General features: G+C 39.1%; 1 protein-coding gene across 4 annotated transcripts in view; it reads right to left on the bottom strand.

The window, feature by feature from the left end:
• GALNT7 (polypeptide N-acetylgalactosaminyltransferase 7) overlaps positions 1-19,628 on the bottom strand; it is a 153,255-nt gene that overhangs the window by 10,912 nt on the left and 122,715 nt on the right. For 2 of the 4 annotated variants that reach the window (XM_074040765.1, XM_005556311.5), the window contains 5 exons: positions 17,518-17,648; positions 17,200-17,279; positions 15,062-15,244; positions 10,887-11,004; positions 8,943-9,065 (listed from right to left, as the gene is read on the bottom strand). In XM_074040765.1, coding sequence (XP_073896866.1) covers positions 8,943-9,065; positions 10,887-11,004; positions 15,062-15,244; positions 17,200-17,279; positions 17,518-17,648 — 635 coding nt within the window. Of the gene's footprint in view, positions 1-8,942; positions 9,066-10,886; positions 11,005-14,737; positions 14,921-15,061; positions 15,245-17,199; positions 17,280-17,517; positions 17,649-19,628 lie in introns of all 4 variants that reach the window. The other 2 variants (XM_074040764.1, XM_005556310.5) reach the window with 1 other exon arrangement.

The raw sequence follows: 19,628 nt of genomic DNA, 5'->3' as shown, positions 1-19,628 counted from the left end.
CAACCTCCGCCTCCAGGGTTCAAGCGATTCTCCTGCCTCAGCCTCCTGAGCAGCTGGTATTACAGGTGCCCGCCACCACACCTGGCTAATTTCTGTACTTTTAGTAGGGATGGGGTTTCACCATGTTGGCCAGACTGGTCTTGAACTCTTGATCTCAAGCGATCTGCCTGCCTTGGTCTCCCAAAGTGCTGATAATACAGGCATGAGCCACTGCACCCGACCCCAGTTGGTTCACTTTAAGAAAAAGCAGCTATAGAGCAATAAAATATGTTGACATTGTGATAACTGATAAATACCTAGCTTTTAAGGCTTTAATTGATGAATGAATGCTTGCATGAATATATGTGACCAAATTGGTAGACACTTGCAGTGATTTGCATGTGGTTTGTCTTTGCCAAAATTCATGTCAGAATTTGATGCCCAATGTGGCAATGCTAGGAGGCAGGGCCTACTGGGAGGAGTTTGGGTTGTTAATACATTAATGGCCTCCTATGGAGGTGAGGGGGTGAGTTCTTGCTCTCACAGAAGTGTATTCGTTCCCACAAGAGTAGTTTGTTAAAGAGTCTGGCTTCCTTGGTCTCTCTCTTGCTTCCTGTCTCGCCATGTGACGATCTCTTTGCACATGTGCATCCCCCTTCTGCTTCCCATCATGAGTTGAAGTAGCATGAGACCCTCACCAGATGCAGCTGCCCAAGCCTGAATTTTCCAACCACCGGAATCGTGAACAAATAAACCTCTTTTCTTGATAAATTACCCAGCTTCGGGTGTTCTGTTGTAGCAACACTAAATGAACTAAAACAATACTCAATCCCTTTATCTTCTACATCATGCATCAGCAAATATTCTCTGTAAAGGACCAGATAGTAAGTATCTTGGGCTTTTTGGGCTATACAGTCTCTGTGGCAACTATTCAACTCTGCTATTGTAGTGAGAACCATAGACAATACACAAACAAATGAGTGTGGCTATCTTCTGATACAACTTGGTTTACTAAAACGGGTTGGATTAGGCCTGTCAGCCATAGTGGCTGACCCATGTTTTATATTCAAAAAAGAAATACCTAGTGTTCAGATTAAATGTTTTCTAGGCAACAAGATAACTATCGAAGGGTGAACATGCCCCTGAATGCATTGTTGTTGCAAAAGTCCATGGGTTTAAAAAAGGCTGTTATAAGCAGCAAGATAAAAGAACATACAATATTGCCACTTGACATGGTTTGGATCTGTGTCCCTACCAAATTTCATGACCAATTATAATCCCCAATGTTGGAGATGGGGCCTGGTGGATGGTGACTTGTTCATGGGGGTGGATCCTTCATGAATGACTTAGCACCAGCCCACCCTCCACCCCCACGCCCATACCGTCCTTGTGATTGTGAGTTCTCATGACAACTGGTTGGTGAAAAGTGTAGCATCTTCCCGCTTCTCTCTCTTGCTCCTGCTCCCACCATGTGAGATGCCTCGTTCCCCCTTTGCCTTCCACTATAATTGGAAGCTTCCTGAGCTTTCTTAGAAGCAGAAGCTGCCAAGCTTCCTGTACAGCCTGCAGAACTGTGTGTCAATTAAACCTCTTTTCTTTATAAATTACCTAGTCTCAGGTATATCTTTATAGCAGTGTGAGAACAGACTAATATACCACTAAACATTCTGAATCTTTGCAAATCCATATGAAATTAGACACAGTACATGTACTCTAGACATGAACAAACCTGAAGAGTTATGTATACACATGTAAGATTATGGCAACAAAAAGAAGGAGCAATTAGTTTTCTGGGATAGACAGGGCCAGAGTGGCACTGTGTTGTCCCGTCTCAAAGGAGTGGTTAATTAAGTGGGAATGGTATCCAGGGCAAAGAGAAAAGCAAATGCAGTATGATAAATCATGGTGTATTGCAGTATAGCAAGTAGTTTACAAAAACTGGAATGCAGCATTCACTGAGAGAAAACTTGCTTCAGTTTCTTCACTTTAAGACGAGGATATAGGCCAGGCGTGGTGGCTCACCCCTGTCATCCCAGCACTTCGGGAGGCCGAGGCGGGCGGAAGCCAAGGCGGGCGGAGTTCGAGACCAGCCTGGCCAACATGGTGAAACCCTGTCTCTACTAAAACTACAAAAATTAGCCAGGTGTGGTGGTGCGTGCCTATAATCCCAGCCACTTGGAAGGCTGAGGCAGGAGAATTGTTTGAATCCGGGAGGCAGAGGTTGCAGCGAGCTGAGACCCTACCATTGCACTCCAGCCTGGGCAACAAGAGTGAAAATCTGTCTCAAAAAAAAAAAAAATTAGATGAAGATATAGTCCTTACCTCATAGTGTGTTGTGAAAATAAGAAGTTAATCTATATAAAGGATTTAGATTTATGCCTGGTACACTGTAAGCACTTAATAAATGTTAGCTATTATTAATATTATGATTCTTTTTAAGAGAACTTTGAATTTTACCCTTGAGATGACAACCATAAAAAAGTTTTAAGCAGGTAAGTGACATCAGATTTAATTTTCAGGTGAATGACACCGGTGGTGAGTGGAGGGTGGGCTGAAGGGGGTTGAACCTGATGGCAAAGAGCCAAGTAGGAGGCTATTTACTATTCATGGGAGAGATTTGAGGAGCTGCACTAAGTATAGAAAGGGAGGGATTGAAGAGCTACGTGTGAGGCAGAATCACCAGGGCTTGGTAAGGGGGACGGACAGAGAACAACTCTACATGCCCCCTAAGATTCATTCACAGGCAAATAGAGAATACAGTGGAAGGAATCACTTTCAAAGAAAAGTTAAAGGTCAGTTTTGACTTCTGTTGGTGGAAGATCTAAAGTACATCAAAGAGGATAATTCTAGAAGGTTTGAGACTCAGAGGAGACAAATGAGCTGGAGAAACAGACCTGGCCACTGGCCCCCTGATGGCTCAAGTAGACGCTGTCAAAACTGGAGAAAAGAAAGTGCCTGGCACATGCTGGGTACTCACTAAGTGTATGCTAAATTCACCCTTATTGGGTAGTTTGTATGGTATATAGAGTTAATTTTTAGAGTGGATAAATATCCACCTGTCAGCTTTTTTCGTCTCTCTTTCAGAATAGACTTTTTTGAGTCAATTTGGCTTTTCATCAATTCTTCGTGATTGTGAGTCCAACTCCAAGGGGAGTTTCCTGCAATGTCAGTCATGCCTGGTGTTAGTTTGGTGCTATTTTTGTTTTATCACAGACATTTAAATCTCATCCCCTGTTGTAGCTGGGGCTTCATTTGGCCCATGAGAAGGATGTTCTGGTTCTGAAAGCTTAGCTGTCTGCTTATTACCTATTCCCCTTTTATGAACTGTCCCAAGTTGTGTCTACAGTCAACAATAAACTTGACTTGGTTAAGCGTTCCAGAAAATGAGGGGCATCAGAGTTGCATGCCTCTTAGAATTTATGAAAGCAGCCCAACCAAATAAATTTCAAAGTTGTTTTGCCAGGGATAGAGGTCTTTGTCCTCCAAGCAGTGGGACATCTGGATTTCTGCATGAAGCTTCCTTGGTTTGTTTCATAAATAAATGCCACCCCTAAGTGTCACTAGTCTGGGATGAAATGTCAAAGAACGGGGAGACCCGAACATGGCTGGATAATCACCAGATCATCATTCACCACCACACTACTTCTAAATCTGTCCTCCCCAGCTAGAAACTGTCGTTCTCTTGGAATACGGTGACTATGATATATCTCATTTTAGGAATCCGAGAGAGAACTTACACTGCATGGAATGGTGAGAATCAATAGAAGGAACTAGAACTATGATTTATTTCCTAATAAATGTGTGACTGGGAAAGAAGCCTGGGAGGATGCTCATCCCACTAAAACAGTCCTGTTCAGTTTAAGTTAAATACATTTTATTTATTCAAAAAACAGTTTTTAACATTTCCAAAATGTTTTAAAAACCAATGTTTTGTTTTTCTGCAGGTTCATGAGTTTTGGTAAAATATAGATTATCAATCCTAGTTCTACATTTACGGCATAGGAGATAAATTTTTATTAAATAATCATAGCAAAATATTTATCGCAGTAGGACAATTTGGATGTCACAATGAAAAGAGTCAGTGGAATTTTCCTCTATTTTTTTTTTTTTTTTTTGAGATGGAGTCTCCCTCTGTTGCCCAGGCTGGAGTGCAGCAGCGAGATCTTGGCTCACTGCAACCTCTGCCTCCCAAGTTCAAGTGATTCTCCTGCCTCAGCCTCCCAAGTAGCTGGGATTACAGGCACCCACCACCACACCCAGCTAAATTTTGTATTTTTAGTAGAGACAGGGTTTCACCATGTTGGTCAGGCTGGTCTCGAACTGCTGACCTCATGATCCGCCCACCTCAGCCTCCCAAAGTGCTGGGATTACAGGCGTGAGCCACTGCGCCCAGCCAATTTTCCTCTATTTTATATGATAGAGATGGAGAATTTGGAGGCAGAATGCAATAGGACAAAGGATATTCACATTAACTTTTCAATCTTTGAGGGACAAGAGATATTAATCTCTTGTAAGCATTGTTCAAAAATTTGATTTTGCTTACTATGCAAACTCCTAACATGATTATCTAAATTAAAAAAAAAAACATATTTTACTCATGTGTCAATAACAGAAGCTAGTATTTTTCCCTTCAACTATTTCTCTACACAGTGTCAGACTTTTTAGAATTTATTTGAAATGTATTCGTGGAGAACATTCAATATAGGAATCTTAATCAGAATGGGATATAATGGGAGGTGAGGTCACCAAGATGGCAAAGTAGGAGACACCAGCCTTTATTCAACCCCAACTAAAAAACAAATACAGACAGCTATTCACAAACCCAAAGAGCCCAGAGAGCTCCAGGGCCCATTGAAGAATCTGCAGCAACACAACGGAGCAAAAGAAACTAAGAATATCTACATAGGACAGGATCACCTGTGAGGTCTACATACCTGAAGCACAAGGAGATAGCTAGGAGAAAAGAAGAAAGGCAGATGCTATTGGTATTGTTCATGCGGCAGGAACTACCATAGTTTCCAGAGGTCTGCTCTGTAGAGGACACTGGCATCACTGGCCACTAAGGTAAACAACAACCCTTTTGCTGGGGAACCCCAGAGAGGGAGATGCATCTGAACACTCACCACCATCCAAGAAGCAGCTACTTTTGAATTACTTTGGGAAAAGCTCTGCCAGCTCTCCCATGCCCCAGTGAGCCCTGATCCTGAAGCCACAGCTGCTCTGCTAGTGTCCACACTGCAGCCCCGGGCTCTGTGGCTGCACTGGGCCTACCTCTGACATTGGAACCATTGCTATAGTGAGCTAGTTCATGCTCCAGGCCCCAGAGCCACGCCTTTATTGTGCATGCCCCATCTCCAGGTCCTGGATCAGCTGCAACGGAGAGCTAGAACCCACCCCAACTCAGGAGCTGCTCTAACTCTATGCATGTTTCTGCTCCTTTTCTTGGCTCTAAAAGCTACTTCACAAGCATCTGGTACCTCACATTCTGTTATCAATACAGTAGCAAAGTATCTTTGCTCTAAGCCCTGGGTTTTTAAACTGCCCCAGATTCTGCAGCCATAGTCTTTCCACTCCTGCTTGTGCTTCAGTCCTCAGCTCCACAGCCACTCTACAAGTGCCACTGCTGGTGCAAGTAAGCCTATGAGTCAGAACCAGTGCCAAGATGCATTCAACTTCTGCAATGAGAGAAAAATCAGGATGACCTTGGCAGCCATACCCAAAGACCCCAACATGCCTCACTGCCACTGTAGGTATCTACAGCATTAGCCACTGAGGAGCACTGGAATCTTTGCCAACACTGCCCTTGGTGGGCTCATCTGCACAGGGAATACATAGCTGGTATCCTTAGTAGTCCCAGAACTGCTATATCCCACCCAGCAAGAACCCTCACACCCTCCTTCCCCTACAGAGGAAAGTCTTTCCACATTGAAACCAGCCTATAAAGTCTGCAAGAGGTGACTGGTCCACAAAATGCACAGGCATTAATGTAAGTCAACAAGAAACATGAAAAATGAAGAGGACATAATACCACGAGAATACCAGTAGCAGACCTGGATAAATAATTCTGAATAATTGTTTTACAGAAGCTCAGTTAAATCAAACACAGAGAAATAATTAAAAGATCATTTATAATGATCAAGTGGGATTTATCCCTGGGATGCAAGGATGATTCAACATACACAAATCAGTAAATGTGATACTCCACATTAACAGAATGAAGGACAAAAACCATATAATCATCTCGAAAAAGGCATTTGACAAAATTCAATGTAAAAAGCTTCAACAAATTAGGTACATGAGGATTGTACCTCAACACAATAAAGGCCATATACGACAAGTTCATAGCTAACATTATACTCAATGATGAAAAGTTGAAAGCTCTTCCTCTACAATTAAGAACAAGACAAGGATGCCCGCTCTCCCCACCTCTATTCAACATACTACTGGAAGTTTTAGCCGGGGCAATTAGGCCAAAGAAAGAAAGAAAAGACATCCAAATCAGAAAAGAAGTAAACTGTCTCTGCAGATGACATAATCTTATATATTCAAAACCTTAACGCTATTTAAGGTAAATGTTTATCTTTTTACCTAATATACAGCTAATAATTTAATATTTTGTTTTCTACATATATCTTAGAGTTTTTCATGAAATAACGTTCCCATTTAAGATATAATTTCAGTGCCTTAAACGTTCAGGTCCCAAATGTAAAAACAATTTATCAATTAAATAATAAACTGTCAAATAAAAAAAAAAAACCCTAAAGAGACTCTACCAAAAGCTGTTAGAACTAATAAACAAATCTAATAAAGTTGCAGGAAAATCAACATAGAAAAATCAGTAGTGTTTCTATATGCTAACAGTGGTCTATCTGTAAAACAAACTAAGAAAACAATCCCATTTACAATAGCTAAGCAAAACAAAAGAATATTTAGGAGGTGAAAAATCTATGTGCTGAAAACTATAAAACACTGATGAAATAAATTGAAGAATACACAAATTAAATGGAAAGACACCCTGTGATCATGGATTCAAAGAACTAATATTATTAAAATATCCATATTATAAAAGCAATCTACAGATTCAATATAATCTCTATCTAAATTCCAACGACATTTTTCCCAGAAATAAAAAATTCCATCCTAAAATTCATCTGGATCCACAAAGGACCTTGAATAGCTAAAGCAATCTTGAGCAAAAAGAACAAAGCTGGAGGCATCACAATACCTTATTTCAAAATCTACTACAAAGCTATAGTAATCAAAACAGTATGGTACTCACATAAAAACAGACACATAGACCAAAAGAACAGAACAGAGAGGCCAGAAATAATCCATGCATTTATGGTCAATTGATTTTCAAGGTAGATGCTGAGAACACATTAGGGAAAACACAGTCTCTTCAATAAATGGTGCTTGGAAAACTAGATATCCATATGCAAAAGAATGAAACTAGACCTTCATCTCACACCATATGTAAAAATCAACTCAAAATGGATTAAAAACTTACATGTAGACCTAAAACTGTAAAACTTCTAAAAGAAAAGAGAAAAACTCCATGACATTGGTTTTGGATGTAACAACCCCAAAAGAACAGGCAACAAAAATAAAAACGGACAAATGGAATTTTATCAAACTAAGTAGCTTCTGTAAGCAAAGGAAACAATTAACAAAGTAAAGAGTCAATCTATGGAATGGGAGACTACATCTGTGAACCATACATCTGGTAAGGGGCTAATATCTGTAATATACAAGGAACTCAAACAAATCAATAGTAAGGAAACAATCTGATTAAATTGGGCAAAGGACCCAAACAGACATTTCTCAAAAGAAGACATACAAATAGCCAACAGGTATATGAAGAAATGCTCAACATCATTAATTATCAGAGAAATGCAAATTAAACCACAAGATAGCCCTCCCACCTATTGGTGGGAATGCAAAATAGTGCAGCCACTATGGAAAAACAGTACAGAGGTTCCTCAGAATATTAAAAATAGAACTATCATCTAATCTAGCAATCTCATTACTAGGTACATATCCAAAGGACATAAAATCTGTATATTGAAGAGGTATCTACACTCCTGTTCATTGCAGCAGTATTCACGATAGCCAAGAGATGGAATCAAGCTAAGTGTCCATCAACAGATGAACGGGTAACGAAAATATGGTATATATACACGATAGTATTAATACTATGCACCCTTAAAAAATCCTTAAAAAATAAAAAAATCCTGTCACTTGCAACAACATGAATATTATGTTAAATGAAATAAGCCAGGCACATAAAGACAAACACAGCATGATATTACTTACATATGGAGTGTGAACAAGTAAACAGAGAGTAAAATGGTGGTTACCAGAAAGTGAGGATTGGGGGGAGTGGGCTGATTTTGGTCAAAGGACACAAAATTTCTGTTAGGAAGAATAGTTTCAAGTGATCTATTATACAACACGGTGACTACAATTTATAATATATTACATATATGAAAATTGCTGAAAACAAATTTTAAGTGTTCTCACCACAAAAACAAGTGACATAATACATGTCTAAATAGCTAGATTTAGCCATCCCACAATGTATACACATATTAAAACATCATATTGTACAAGATACACACAATATTTACTTGTCAATTAAAAAAATAGGGTGCAATCTTTTTTTTTTTTTTTTTTTTTTGAGATGGGGTCTCATTCTGTCATCCAGGGTGGAGTGCAGTGGTGCAATCATAGTTCACTGCAGCCTTGAACTCCTGGGCTCAAGGAATCCTCCTGCTTCAGCTGAATAATCTTAAAGAACAATAAGATATTTCATGAATAAGTCTAGCTAAGTTCAACGTGAGAATCAACATGACTGCTGAAGAGATTTACCCCACTCAATAAGCTGACAATTATTAAGTAAGTACTATAGCATGTGGTACATAAATGTTATTTCTCTTTCTTCCCCTTTAATCCAAAAAACTCACCTTCAGAGTTGGAGAAGACCCAACATAAATGGGCGGAGGATTTCCTTGCCAGCCCTCAAGACGATAAATATGTCCAACACGAGAACAAGGAACAAATAATAATTTGCCACCACACTGCCATATCTATGAAGGAAAAACACGTTGTGAAAGTTGTTTCAAATACAAACATAAACCATAACTGAAAATTTATCTTGTAAGTGTACATCTAAATTATATACAATGTCCACACAGAATTCTTAAACTAAACAAGTTCCTAAAATAATTTGCTCTTAAAAGTTCATCTAACAACCAAGAAGGCAACAGGGAATCTAGTATTAATAATAAACTGCTACAAAGGGGCCTCTTACTGCATACCCATAGCCCCTAGCAACCTTCTCCCAATATAATCTTGCAAAGTCATGTGGATTCTTTATTCCTAACTCATTCATCATTTCCATTGCTAATATATTTCCTACTTGGGTGATTATTATAATAACCTCCTAACTGGCTTCTTCACCTTCAGCTTCTCTCTACTCAACTATCCTTATTTATAGCAAGAGATTATTACAGCTGAAGGGCAGCTTTGGGTCATGTTATTCCCTTGCTTAATATCTTTGATCGTTCTCCACTGCTTATCAAATTAAATAAAAATCTCTTAACTCAGCTTTAAAGGCTCTCTTCAATATGGCCCTAATACACGTTCCCATTTTATCTTTTAGATGTCTTCCTTATTCATGTTGCCTGATTCTGCCCAAGTGTGCTCCTTGCTGTTCTCTGAATACGTTCCTTGTGTTCCCTTCTTTGTACTTTTCCCATGCTACTTGCTTAGATGTCTCCCTCCCGCCCCTTATCTGTACTTACTAACATCATACCCATCTTTCTACTTCTGCCTCAAATTCTACATCTAGCATAACGCTGCTCCCCTCCCCTCCCCTCCCCTCCCCTCTCCTCCCCTCCCCTCCCCTCTCCTCTCTTGCTCTGTCACCCAGGCTAGAGTGCAGTGGTGCAATCTCGGCTTACTGCAATCTCCGCCTGCCGGATCAAGCAATTCCCCTGCTTCAGCCTCCCAAGTAGCTGGGACTACAGGTGCGCACCACCATGCCTGGCTAATTTTTTGTGTGGCTAGGATGGTCTCGATCTCTTGACCTCCTGATCCGCCCACGTCGGCCTCCCAAAGTGCTGGGATTACAGGCGTGAGCCAACGTGCCTGCCTGACACTGTTTTTTAAACACACCAACTGAATGCCATTCTGCCTTCTTGCATTATGAATTTAAGTATAATTCTAATACCTTCTTATCAAGTTCCTTGAGAGCAAGGACTGGTTTACTCCTCTTCTATCCCTCACAGTGCTAAGCACAGGACATTTAAGACAAGAGGTAACGAAAACCTGTTGAACTCAAACTGTGATATAGTTCTCTCTCTCTTTCTTTTGGAAAATGGGGGTAGGAGTGGGGGTTGAGGTGGGGGCTGGAGCATGGAAGGTAGTATTGCTCCAAGACTGCTTCAACAACAGGGGAGGCGCTGCAGGAAGACAGCTCCAAAGTCAGCCTGAGGATGCAGCCATTGTGGGGCTCTGTTTCTGTCTTGAATCATGTCCTAGTGATAAAGGGTGACTATATCAGTGGGTGGTCAACTGTGGCCCTAATGCACGCAGATTCTTCCAAGAGCTTCTATAATAAAAAGCTCCAGTATATAGAAAGTTGGGGTGTGGGGTGTTTTCATTTCTAAAGGTTGCTAGCCACAATTTTGAGCTGAGCCCTGTATATATATGGTAAGTTTGGAGCTTGCATTTCGCCTTATTTTTCCCTCAAAGGCATCCATTTTCGTTAAATCATTCTTTATATAATTTGGAGAAATGCATTATATCATTATGGTTTTATCCCCCTACAAGAAACCAGCTTTATCTGAAAGCCACAGAAGTTAGTAACTACTTGGAAAATTCCATCTGTTGAAATAAAATGTTACCTTGTATGAGATCTCAAAATTTTCACCACCCCAAATCTGGAGACCTGGATCATAGAGACCCAATTCAAAGAAGAACTCTCGTTCAATGGCAAATAATCCCCCAGCCATGGCTGGGGACCTAAGAAAAAGAAACACTGCAATAACCATCATAGACAAACCCCCAATAACCCTTCACCAATAGGCAAGAAGCCTTGTAGAATACAGCCTAAAAATGCATAGAAAAGACAAAACTGATGGCCAAACATGAAGAAATTATAAAGCCTTTACAAAAAAAAAAAAAAGAAAAAAATCTGTTCATAATTCCCTAACGAATTTACCACAATTTCTAACTGAAACTATAGTTCAGTACAAAATAGAGCATTGTTTCATTTCACCATTAGAGGGCGCCTTGGTTCCTTTGTCGATTTAAAAATTAAGCCTTAGTTTTAGTTAATACAGAATTTTCTCTTTCACTCTTAAAAACACTGAGCCATACAGCCGTGGTCTGCTAACTGCTTCTGCACTGATTTATGAGTCATTCTTGGATGAACAAAACCATACACCATGGAAGTAGTCTGTCATTTTTAAATTTTATAGCTCAGGGACTCACCAAATAAGGGTGTAAATCATCGTAGAACAGCCACAGTTCATTCAGAGTTTGCAAATGTAGCACAGAAACGACACAGGAGAATTAGACATAGGTATTTACTGTGCCAGGAGGTAGGAATGCAAAAAGGTGATCTGTGGATCTGTGGGGCTTCTTGAATGGACCTTAAATTGGACACTTTTTAGGTCCAAGAGAAAAAAGATTTGGTAGCTTCTTAGGGACAAGTCACTCCCACCATTGGGAGAAATGACAGCAGAATTTATTTTACTCCCTGCTCCCCTCCCCAAACAATTAATTACTAATTCATCATGTTTCTTAAATTTTAGGGTATTCATTATTATTAGGGTAAACTTCATCATCATACATAATATTCAATCTATTCAAATAGGTTCATTGGAACATATTTCAAGGTTCCATTGATTCTACCTTGAAAACAAAAATCTTTTTTTTTTTTTTTGAGATATGGTCTCACTCTATTGCCCAGCCTGTAGTGCAGTGGCATGTTTGTGGCTCACTGCAGTCTTGATCTTCTAGGCTCAAGCAGTCCTCCCACCTCAGCCTCCTGAGTAGCTGGGAATACAAGTGCGCACCAACACATCCAGCTACCTTTTTATGTATTTTGTAGAGACAAGGTTTGGCCATGTTGCTCAGACTGGTCTAGAACTCCTGGGATCAAAAGTTCCACCTGCCTAGGCCTCCCTAAGTGCTAGGATTATAGGCACGAGCCACCGCACCCAGCCTTGAAAATATATCTTGAATCTGCTGACTTATTTCCAACTTCACTGCCACCAGCCTAGACCAGGCCAACACTGCTTGGACTTTCCAATATGTCCCGAGCTTGTGTCCTTTATTCTCTTCTGCCCCCTACTCAAGGCTAATCACACAGTAGCCAGAGCAGACTCCTCCGCATGCGCCTGCGTGATACCAGCCTCTCCCGGCTCTCTGGGCTCACCACGGTCTCTCTTCCCGTTGAGTCCTTCACTGCTCTGCTCCTACCTGGAATGTGCAGGCCTCCTTTCTGTCTCAAGGCCTTCATTCATGTTATTCACGATCCTGAAATGTTCCCTCTCCACAGAATTGGGCCCTCATCCTTCAGGTCTCAGCCTAAATGACACTTTGTCAGAAGGGCCTTTCCTGATTTCCCAAGCTGGATTAGGTTCATCTTTCCATAAACTCATGTACTCTGTGATTTTTCTTCATACTACTTATCACAGCTGCTGTTCCAGAGTTTTGTTTGTTTTGTGAGACAGGGTCTCACTCTGTTGCCCAGGCTGTAGTACAGTGGCACAATCATTGTTCGCTGCAGCCTTGAACTCTTGGGCTCAAGCAATCCCTCTGCCTCAGTCTCCTGAGTTGCTGGGACTACAGGCACGTGCCACCACACCAGGCTAATTTTAGGGTTATTTATGTAGTTATCTGTTTAATTTCTGTCTGACTCACTGTATTTTACATTCAATGAGGAAACATATCTTTAAAAATGTATCCCCAAAAATAGTGCTTGGCATACGGTAAGCACTCAATAAATGTTTGTTGAGTGGATAATGAATCAAGAAATACTTTCAATACTAAAAGAAAATAGCATCAGGAAAAAGTTGTTCTCTTATGCCTTTTCTTAAAGTATGCTGTCTAACTCAGTAATAACACTATTACATTTTAGGTGATATTTTCATGTCACTTTTATTTAACTGTCATTTAAGATTATTCCATTATAGCTGTGTCTTTTTTTTTTAGGCCGAGTCTTACTCTGTTGCCCAGGCTGGAGTGCAGTGGTGTGATCCTGGCTCACTGTAACCTCTGCCTCCCAGATTCAAGCGATTCTCCTGCCTCAGCCTCCCAAGTAGCTGGGATTACAGGCGCACACCACCATGCCCAGCTAATTTTGCATATTTAGTAGAAACGGGGTTTCACCACGTTAGCAAGGCTGGTCTCAAACTCCTGACCTCTGGTGATCCTCCCGCCTCGGCCTCCCAAAGTGCTGGGATTACAGGCGTGAGCCACCTTGCCTGGCAGCTGTGTTTTTATCTTTAAATAGATTCCCATTCCTCTCAGTATATACTTGAAAATGCATCTTAACATGGACACCAGTGAGTTAATTAACAGATAACCTCCCTTTAATTTTTCTAGCTCACTTAAAAAATTTTCTTTACTGGCCTATGGAATTAGCAGAAATATAAAATTGCTCAGCACTCTTTATTTTTTTTCTCCCACAGTTATGTGTTAAGTTAAGCAGGTAAGCAGTAATTTCCTGGACTATTCTGAATAAGAAATTTACCAAAAAAATTTGGTAAATGTCCAATTAAGCTACTATAATTAATTAAGTGCTATAACTTCTTTATGTTTGCCATTCAGTATCTTGATATCATGACATGCCCAAATCCCACCAGCATTTCCATGACATTGGAAGCACCATCCCAAAACAGAATTCTAACATTATCAGCAGTGTAACAGGGAGAGAGAGACCAAAAGCAGAACCATAGGATCAGAAAAATGAGATTAGACACATTCAGGAGAAGGCTATACTAACATTTGAGCAAACATTTCATTTGGGGTCATTTTTTACAAAGACAGTAAAATGTTCTAATTACAAGATCAAAAGAAGAGAGTAGCATAAGTTGTTCTACTGAAAGAACCACAAGAAGGTCAAAAGCTGATTTTTGAATAGAATTTTCTTTTAATAAATCACTTTTCTGAGAATGAAGCAATAAAGGATTCTATGTAATGTTTTTTAAAGTCATGTATTGTGATTCATCAGATTTTAGTACAAAATTAGTATTTGAGAGTTAACATAACAGAAAAAGGGGAGAAAAACCCAAAAATCTCTTGCTAGTGCCCTTCATTGTTAACATTATACCCACGGCATGAATGTGGAAATAAAAGTCTTGGTTGGATTAAAGTAATTTATGTATTTTAAATGTATAGAATGACACTGTCATCAAAAGAATAAAATCTGATGTCTAATCCAGGATAACTAAGATTTCTTTTTTTTTTTTTCACTTGTACTTGGAACATATGCCATATTACATTATTTTTCTTTCCCCAATGAAAGTGTGTATGTCTCAGTAGTGGACATCGAATTTAGGGTAAAAGCAATTACAGCGGAGCAAGTGGAGTAGAGTGAAAGCTCTGAAACAGTATAAGGAAAGATACTCTTTCAGAATCTGAGACAGCATCTACAGTTTTAAAAACAAATCTTTAGCTTGGCAAGAGGTTAATAGGTTAGCAGCAACTGGAGAAAAGAAAAATATGTAAGTGATTTAGTGATTACCGATATGGTTCAGTTTTTGTCTTTCTCAGTCTCTTCTCTTGAGGGGTCAGAGGCACCCGTTTCCAGAGCATACTCCAATCCCATGCTCCTCGGGCATACCCATCTTCATCACCGCCCCCTTGGGGTATAATTTCATATGTGTTGCCATTTATGACATCTATAAGCGGCACAGTACAAATGGTTCTGTATTGTGTTGATGATGGCAGCAAAGATCAAATGGAAGCGTACGTATGGACCCACATATTTATACGAGTTCATGGGGAAGAAAAAAAAAAACAACTTAGATAAACATTCAACATAAGAAAATAAAGTAATAGTCTTTACCGATAAGGTTCAGTTTTATGTTTTCTTTTGGCCTTTTCCTTGTGGCTTAGAGGAATACGTTTCCATAGTAAACTCCAGTCCCAGGCCCCTCTGGCAAAACCATCTTCATCCCCACCTTGCTGTGGTTCAATGGAATAATCATTCCCATCTATGTAATCTATTAGAGGCACAGTACATGTAGTTCTGAAACATTTACAGAAAATGAAAAAGCATTTAAGAACCCAAGACTAGTTCAGCATGCCTAACTACATTATCTCTTTTTGTTGTTGATTTGTTTGTGCACTGGGGGGCTTTAGTATCTAATGGGAAATACAGTAAATGAATGTCCCATAAAAGCCAAAAAGCCTGTTTTTGTAAGGGCAGGAGAGAGGAGCCTTCTCCCTAGGCTTACAGACAAATGTCAGGGACAAAGAACTATATCATTGAGTTTAATAGAGTTTTTCTCCTTTTCACTTTGGTACTAAAGGCAACTTTATTTTGGTAATTTTATATCATTTATAAGATTTTCTTGCCTGTTATTTTCCCTATCACCCATGAAAAAGCTCATGTGCGCGTGTGCATGCATGTATGTGTGTGTGGGGTCACCAATAGTACTTGCCACATTCTTAGCGGTTCTCTCGACCCTTTATTGCTTTCTATTTCTTGGAAATAGTTATTATGAAAATTTGTTTCTGTACTTTTGCTTGATCTTCCTCACTCCTCTAACTGCAAGAAAACAGCTTTTATTGCAAAAAAAAAAAAAGTATTGTTGCTTTAAAAAAAAAAAAAGCAAAAAAAATCCCTCAAAACTTGCTGAAGAACTTAAGAAGTAGTCTGAGAATTTGGAACAAAAAATCTCTTATATTTGGGCTTCACGAAAATGCTAGTACTCTATAACCAATTCGATGTCAAAGTGACATTACAAAGATGATCTGGTACCCTGCTTGTTGCAATGTTCATCTCGTCAGAAAGGATTTTAAAATCTATTTTCCTAAAACAAAAATGACAGCTGCTTATATCCAGGTCAAGGTGCTTTTAAGAAGTTTAAAAACCAAGTAAAAGGGAAAACCTACAGGGCTTAGAACTTTAATATGGAGGAAGTAGGGTCTAGAACAGGTGCTTCCTTCTGTGAACTCACACTGGAGGGTCATTGTCAGATTCGTGGAATCTGCCACTGGAATCTGGAAAAGCACTTCCTTACTACCCAGAAGCCTGCTGGAATTCACCTAGAGAGAGTTATCTGACACTTGGTCAGTTAACTTTCCTCACTTCTTATGATTTTCACATTCCTAAATACATGGTGCAGCATAAAGTGTCCCAGGGAGGTCTTGGTCTGACAGTTTATTAGCTATCTGATTTGGGGAAAATTACTTAATTTCTCTAAGCCTCGGTATCCTCTTCAGTCAAATGGGGCTAGTAATCTCTATCCTGCAGGGTTGCTGTGAGGATTAAACCAGACAGCATGTGAAAAATGTTCGTGATCGGCCTTCACATTAAATCCTCTCATGATGAAATCCTCCAAAGTTCTGCCTTTGATTCATGCCATTTACCATTTGCCACACGGACATGTTTTATTTTCCAAATTATGGACTAGAAGCAAGGAAGGCTTTGAAGCTAGAAAACTGACGGTGCCTTGTATTGTTTTAGACATTTCTGGAAATTTAATGGTGATTGCCACAATTCCATGGAATAGTTGTGTATTTCTAAACTTTAATGTTTCTACAGGAACCCAAATCCTTGACACAAGTAACACTTGGTCTTTACTATTGAAAGTACTAATTTAAAAGTCACAAAAATCAATAGGTATAATTTCAAAGCATGGTTCCTCAAGTGTTTAGAACTCTTACCCCAGTTTAGAGGGAGCAATTCCTATTACTCTTAGGGAAAGTGCCTGGAGATAGAGGAGTCTTAATAACCCAACCACAAAATGATTCTTGAGTGAGGAACCCTGGGTTTTTCCCAAATGCCAGACTGCCTACATTTAAATCAGTCCACAGTATCAGTCTAGCTTCACCCAAGGAAACAACTAGATGAGGGATAACACTAATGCACACTTGACACACTGAATAGAACAGGAATCAAAGGATGAAAATATTATTTGCCCTTCCAGGACAAGGTTTACTTTCAACCAGGAAAGAAAAAAAGCAAGGTAATGTTACCTGTCCTTAGATATGGGAGCTACAAGTGGTGCATACCAGTTAACTGCCACCTCACAGTGGGCATCAAGGTATATCAAAACCTTAAAAAAAAGAGGCAGGTGAAAGAATACTCCTCGTATATGTTACATCATATATTACACACAATTTAAAATTAGATGCTAATAAAAATTAGCATTATAGTCAATTCTGACACACAAGTTATCTGTTTAAGCCAGCATTCTCATTTCAATTTAAAAAAACTGAAGAATGATTAAAAATGTATATGATTTAGTCACCAAACCCAAAATGTTGACATTGTAGATATCAAATGCTTCCTACCTGTCCAAGTTTAGCCTTCTGAGCACCAATACTTCGTGCTTGAATTAAACCTTCCCTTCTTTCATTTCGAAATACCTTCACTAGGCCATTCCACAGCTTAATATATTCATCCAGTTTTTCTTTTAAGTGCTCTATTAAGAAAAATCAATTGATATTATAAATTAGACTAATAAATAGAAACCAATTAATTATTATTTTTCTCAGGAAACAAGAATAAGAAACAGGTGCATTGGGTAGACACTAATTTTACATGGACCAGATTGAATGTTTTATCTATTAAGAAGGAAGGTGAAGTATATTATTTAAGTTAATTTTGAGTTTAATATGCCTACAGAGAACTGGTTAGTCTGAGAATTATCCAACGTCCCTCTAAACAGTGATTATTCCAATTGACAGTTAAGGTTTTAAGAGATATTAAAATTTTTGTTCCTGTTCACATGTTAATGTCAAATCTGAACGCTTTCAGGAACAACATTTTGTTGGCTGTTGGCAGAAGCAATGGTTAAGGTTTCTGAAGATGCACTGCCTACTAATAATACTGTACAATTTCACTGGAATCCACACAGGGTATAGGTTGTTTAACATTTGTTTCTGGGCCATCTTTCCCCAACCAAAATCAGTGTTGAAAGCTGCAACCTTCATATGATGAATATGGTTCCCACCAAGTTGGCAAATAATCAAAAAATCTCATTTTCTCTTTATCTTAAGCATCAAATGTATAATTATACATTATAAAGATAATTCTAATTATACATACATATATGTATAATATGTGTTTGTAATTTAGTAGAGGAAGTTTTGTGTTATAAAAACTAGACACATCTGGCAAAGTTTCTATCTTTGGCTTCCCATTATAAGAGAACTTCTTTTGTTCGTACCACTATGAGTGCATGAAATTAGCTCACCACAGTCAGAATGAGCTGCAGATCAGTTAAAAGATGCTTCTTGAGGACACACAAATTGTTTTAAAATTGCTTAAAAATTTGGCCCATGTATATGCAATCACAGGAAAACTGCTGTATTTAGAGACGAGTTAGTGGTTAAATGGGCAAATCAGACTGTATACTTAATATTTTACTCATTTTAGGGCATATATTATTAGTAAGATACTCACATGTGGGTATCTGGAATTGAGAAAAAGAACTTTCTATTTTGGTACCCAGTTTTAATAAGTATTATAAATAAGATTCTCGTGCTTAATCATGTTTTTCCCCTCAGAAAACCTGAGTAATTTTCCCTTCAAGTTAACTTTAAAACAAAAAAGTCTTTATCATCTTCTTTTTAAAGTTCAGTGCAGTCCTAAATTATTTTTTTAAAGCCTTTTTGAATTCCATTAGGAGGATTTTTTGCATATGCAACTTAAACACATCTTCAGTTTTTATGGGCAGAAATGAATTGATGGCCTATGCTTCGAGTTTAGATTCTTGGTTCTGACTGCAGGCTGGGACATGTGTGACTTGCCGTGGCCAATGAGAGGTGGGTGGAAATGACATCAGTCACGCACATAGAAGCGTGAAGAGGCCGCTTGTGTGTGTCTTCTTTCCCACTGCCCCTCTGCAGGCAGTGTCCGAACTGAGGCTGTTCTGCACGCCTGGGTCCTGCACTGAGGATGGGGAGCAGAGCTAGCGCTGACCCGCAGGGACCGTGTAATTTGAGCAAAAGCTAACCCTTCACTGTGCAAGCCACTGAGAGTGTGGGTTTGCTTTTATTTTGGACCAACTCAGCCACAGTTAGCTGATGCACACGTGTGTGGAGTAATTTGCTCTATTGTTAAAAGCTCCAAACCTTTATAGAGAATACTATAATGCCCAGAAACCCAAGTGTTATTATGAGTTAGCTCCTTTTATATGCATTTTGTCTTCAAAAGAAAAATCGTTATCTTAAAAGTTTTACTTTCTGAATATATTAGGGAAAGTACATACCAAATTATCACTCAAGTTTGATTAACCAAACAGTATGTAATTTTACTAAGGATAGGACTGAGATTTTAAGGTTGATTTTAAGGTTGTTTTGAAATAGAAAAAACTAATTAAAGCTGTACTTTTGTTCAAGGGTAGCCCAAACTTCTCTGCCTACTCTAAACTCAAGGGACCCTACACGATTGTCTTCAT

The sequence above is a fragment of the Macaca fascicularis genome, chromosome 5, assembly GCF_037993035.2.
Source record: "Macaca fascicularis isolate 582-1 chromosome 5, T2T-MFA8v1.1".
In the NCBI taxonomy this organism is placed as follows: domain Eukaryota; kingdom Metazoa; phylum Chordata; class Mammalia; order Primates; family Cercopithecidae; genus Macaca; species Macaca fascicularis.
This window is presented reverse-complemented; position numbering and strand designations above follow the sequence as displayed.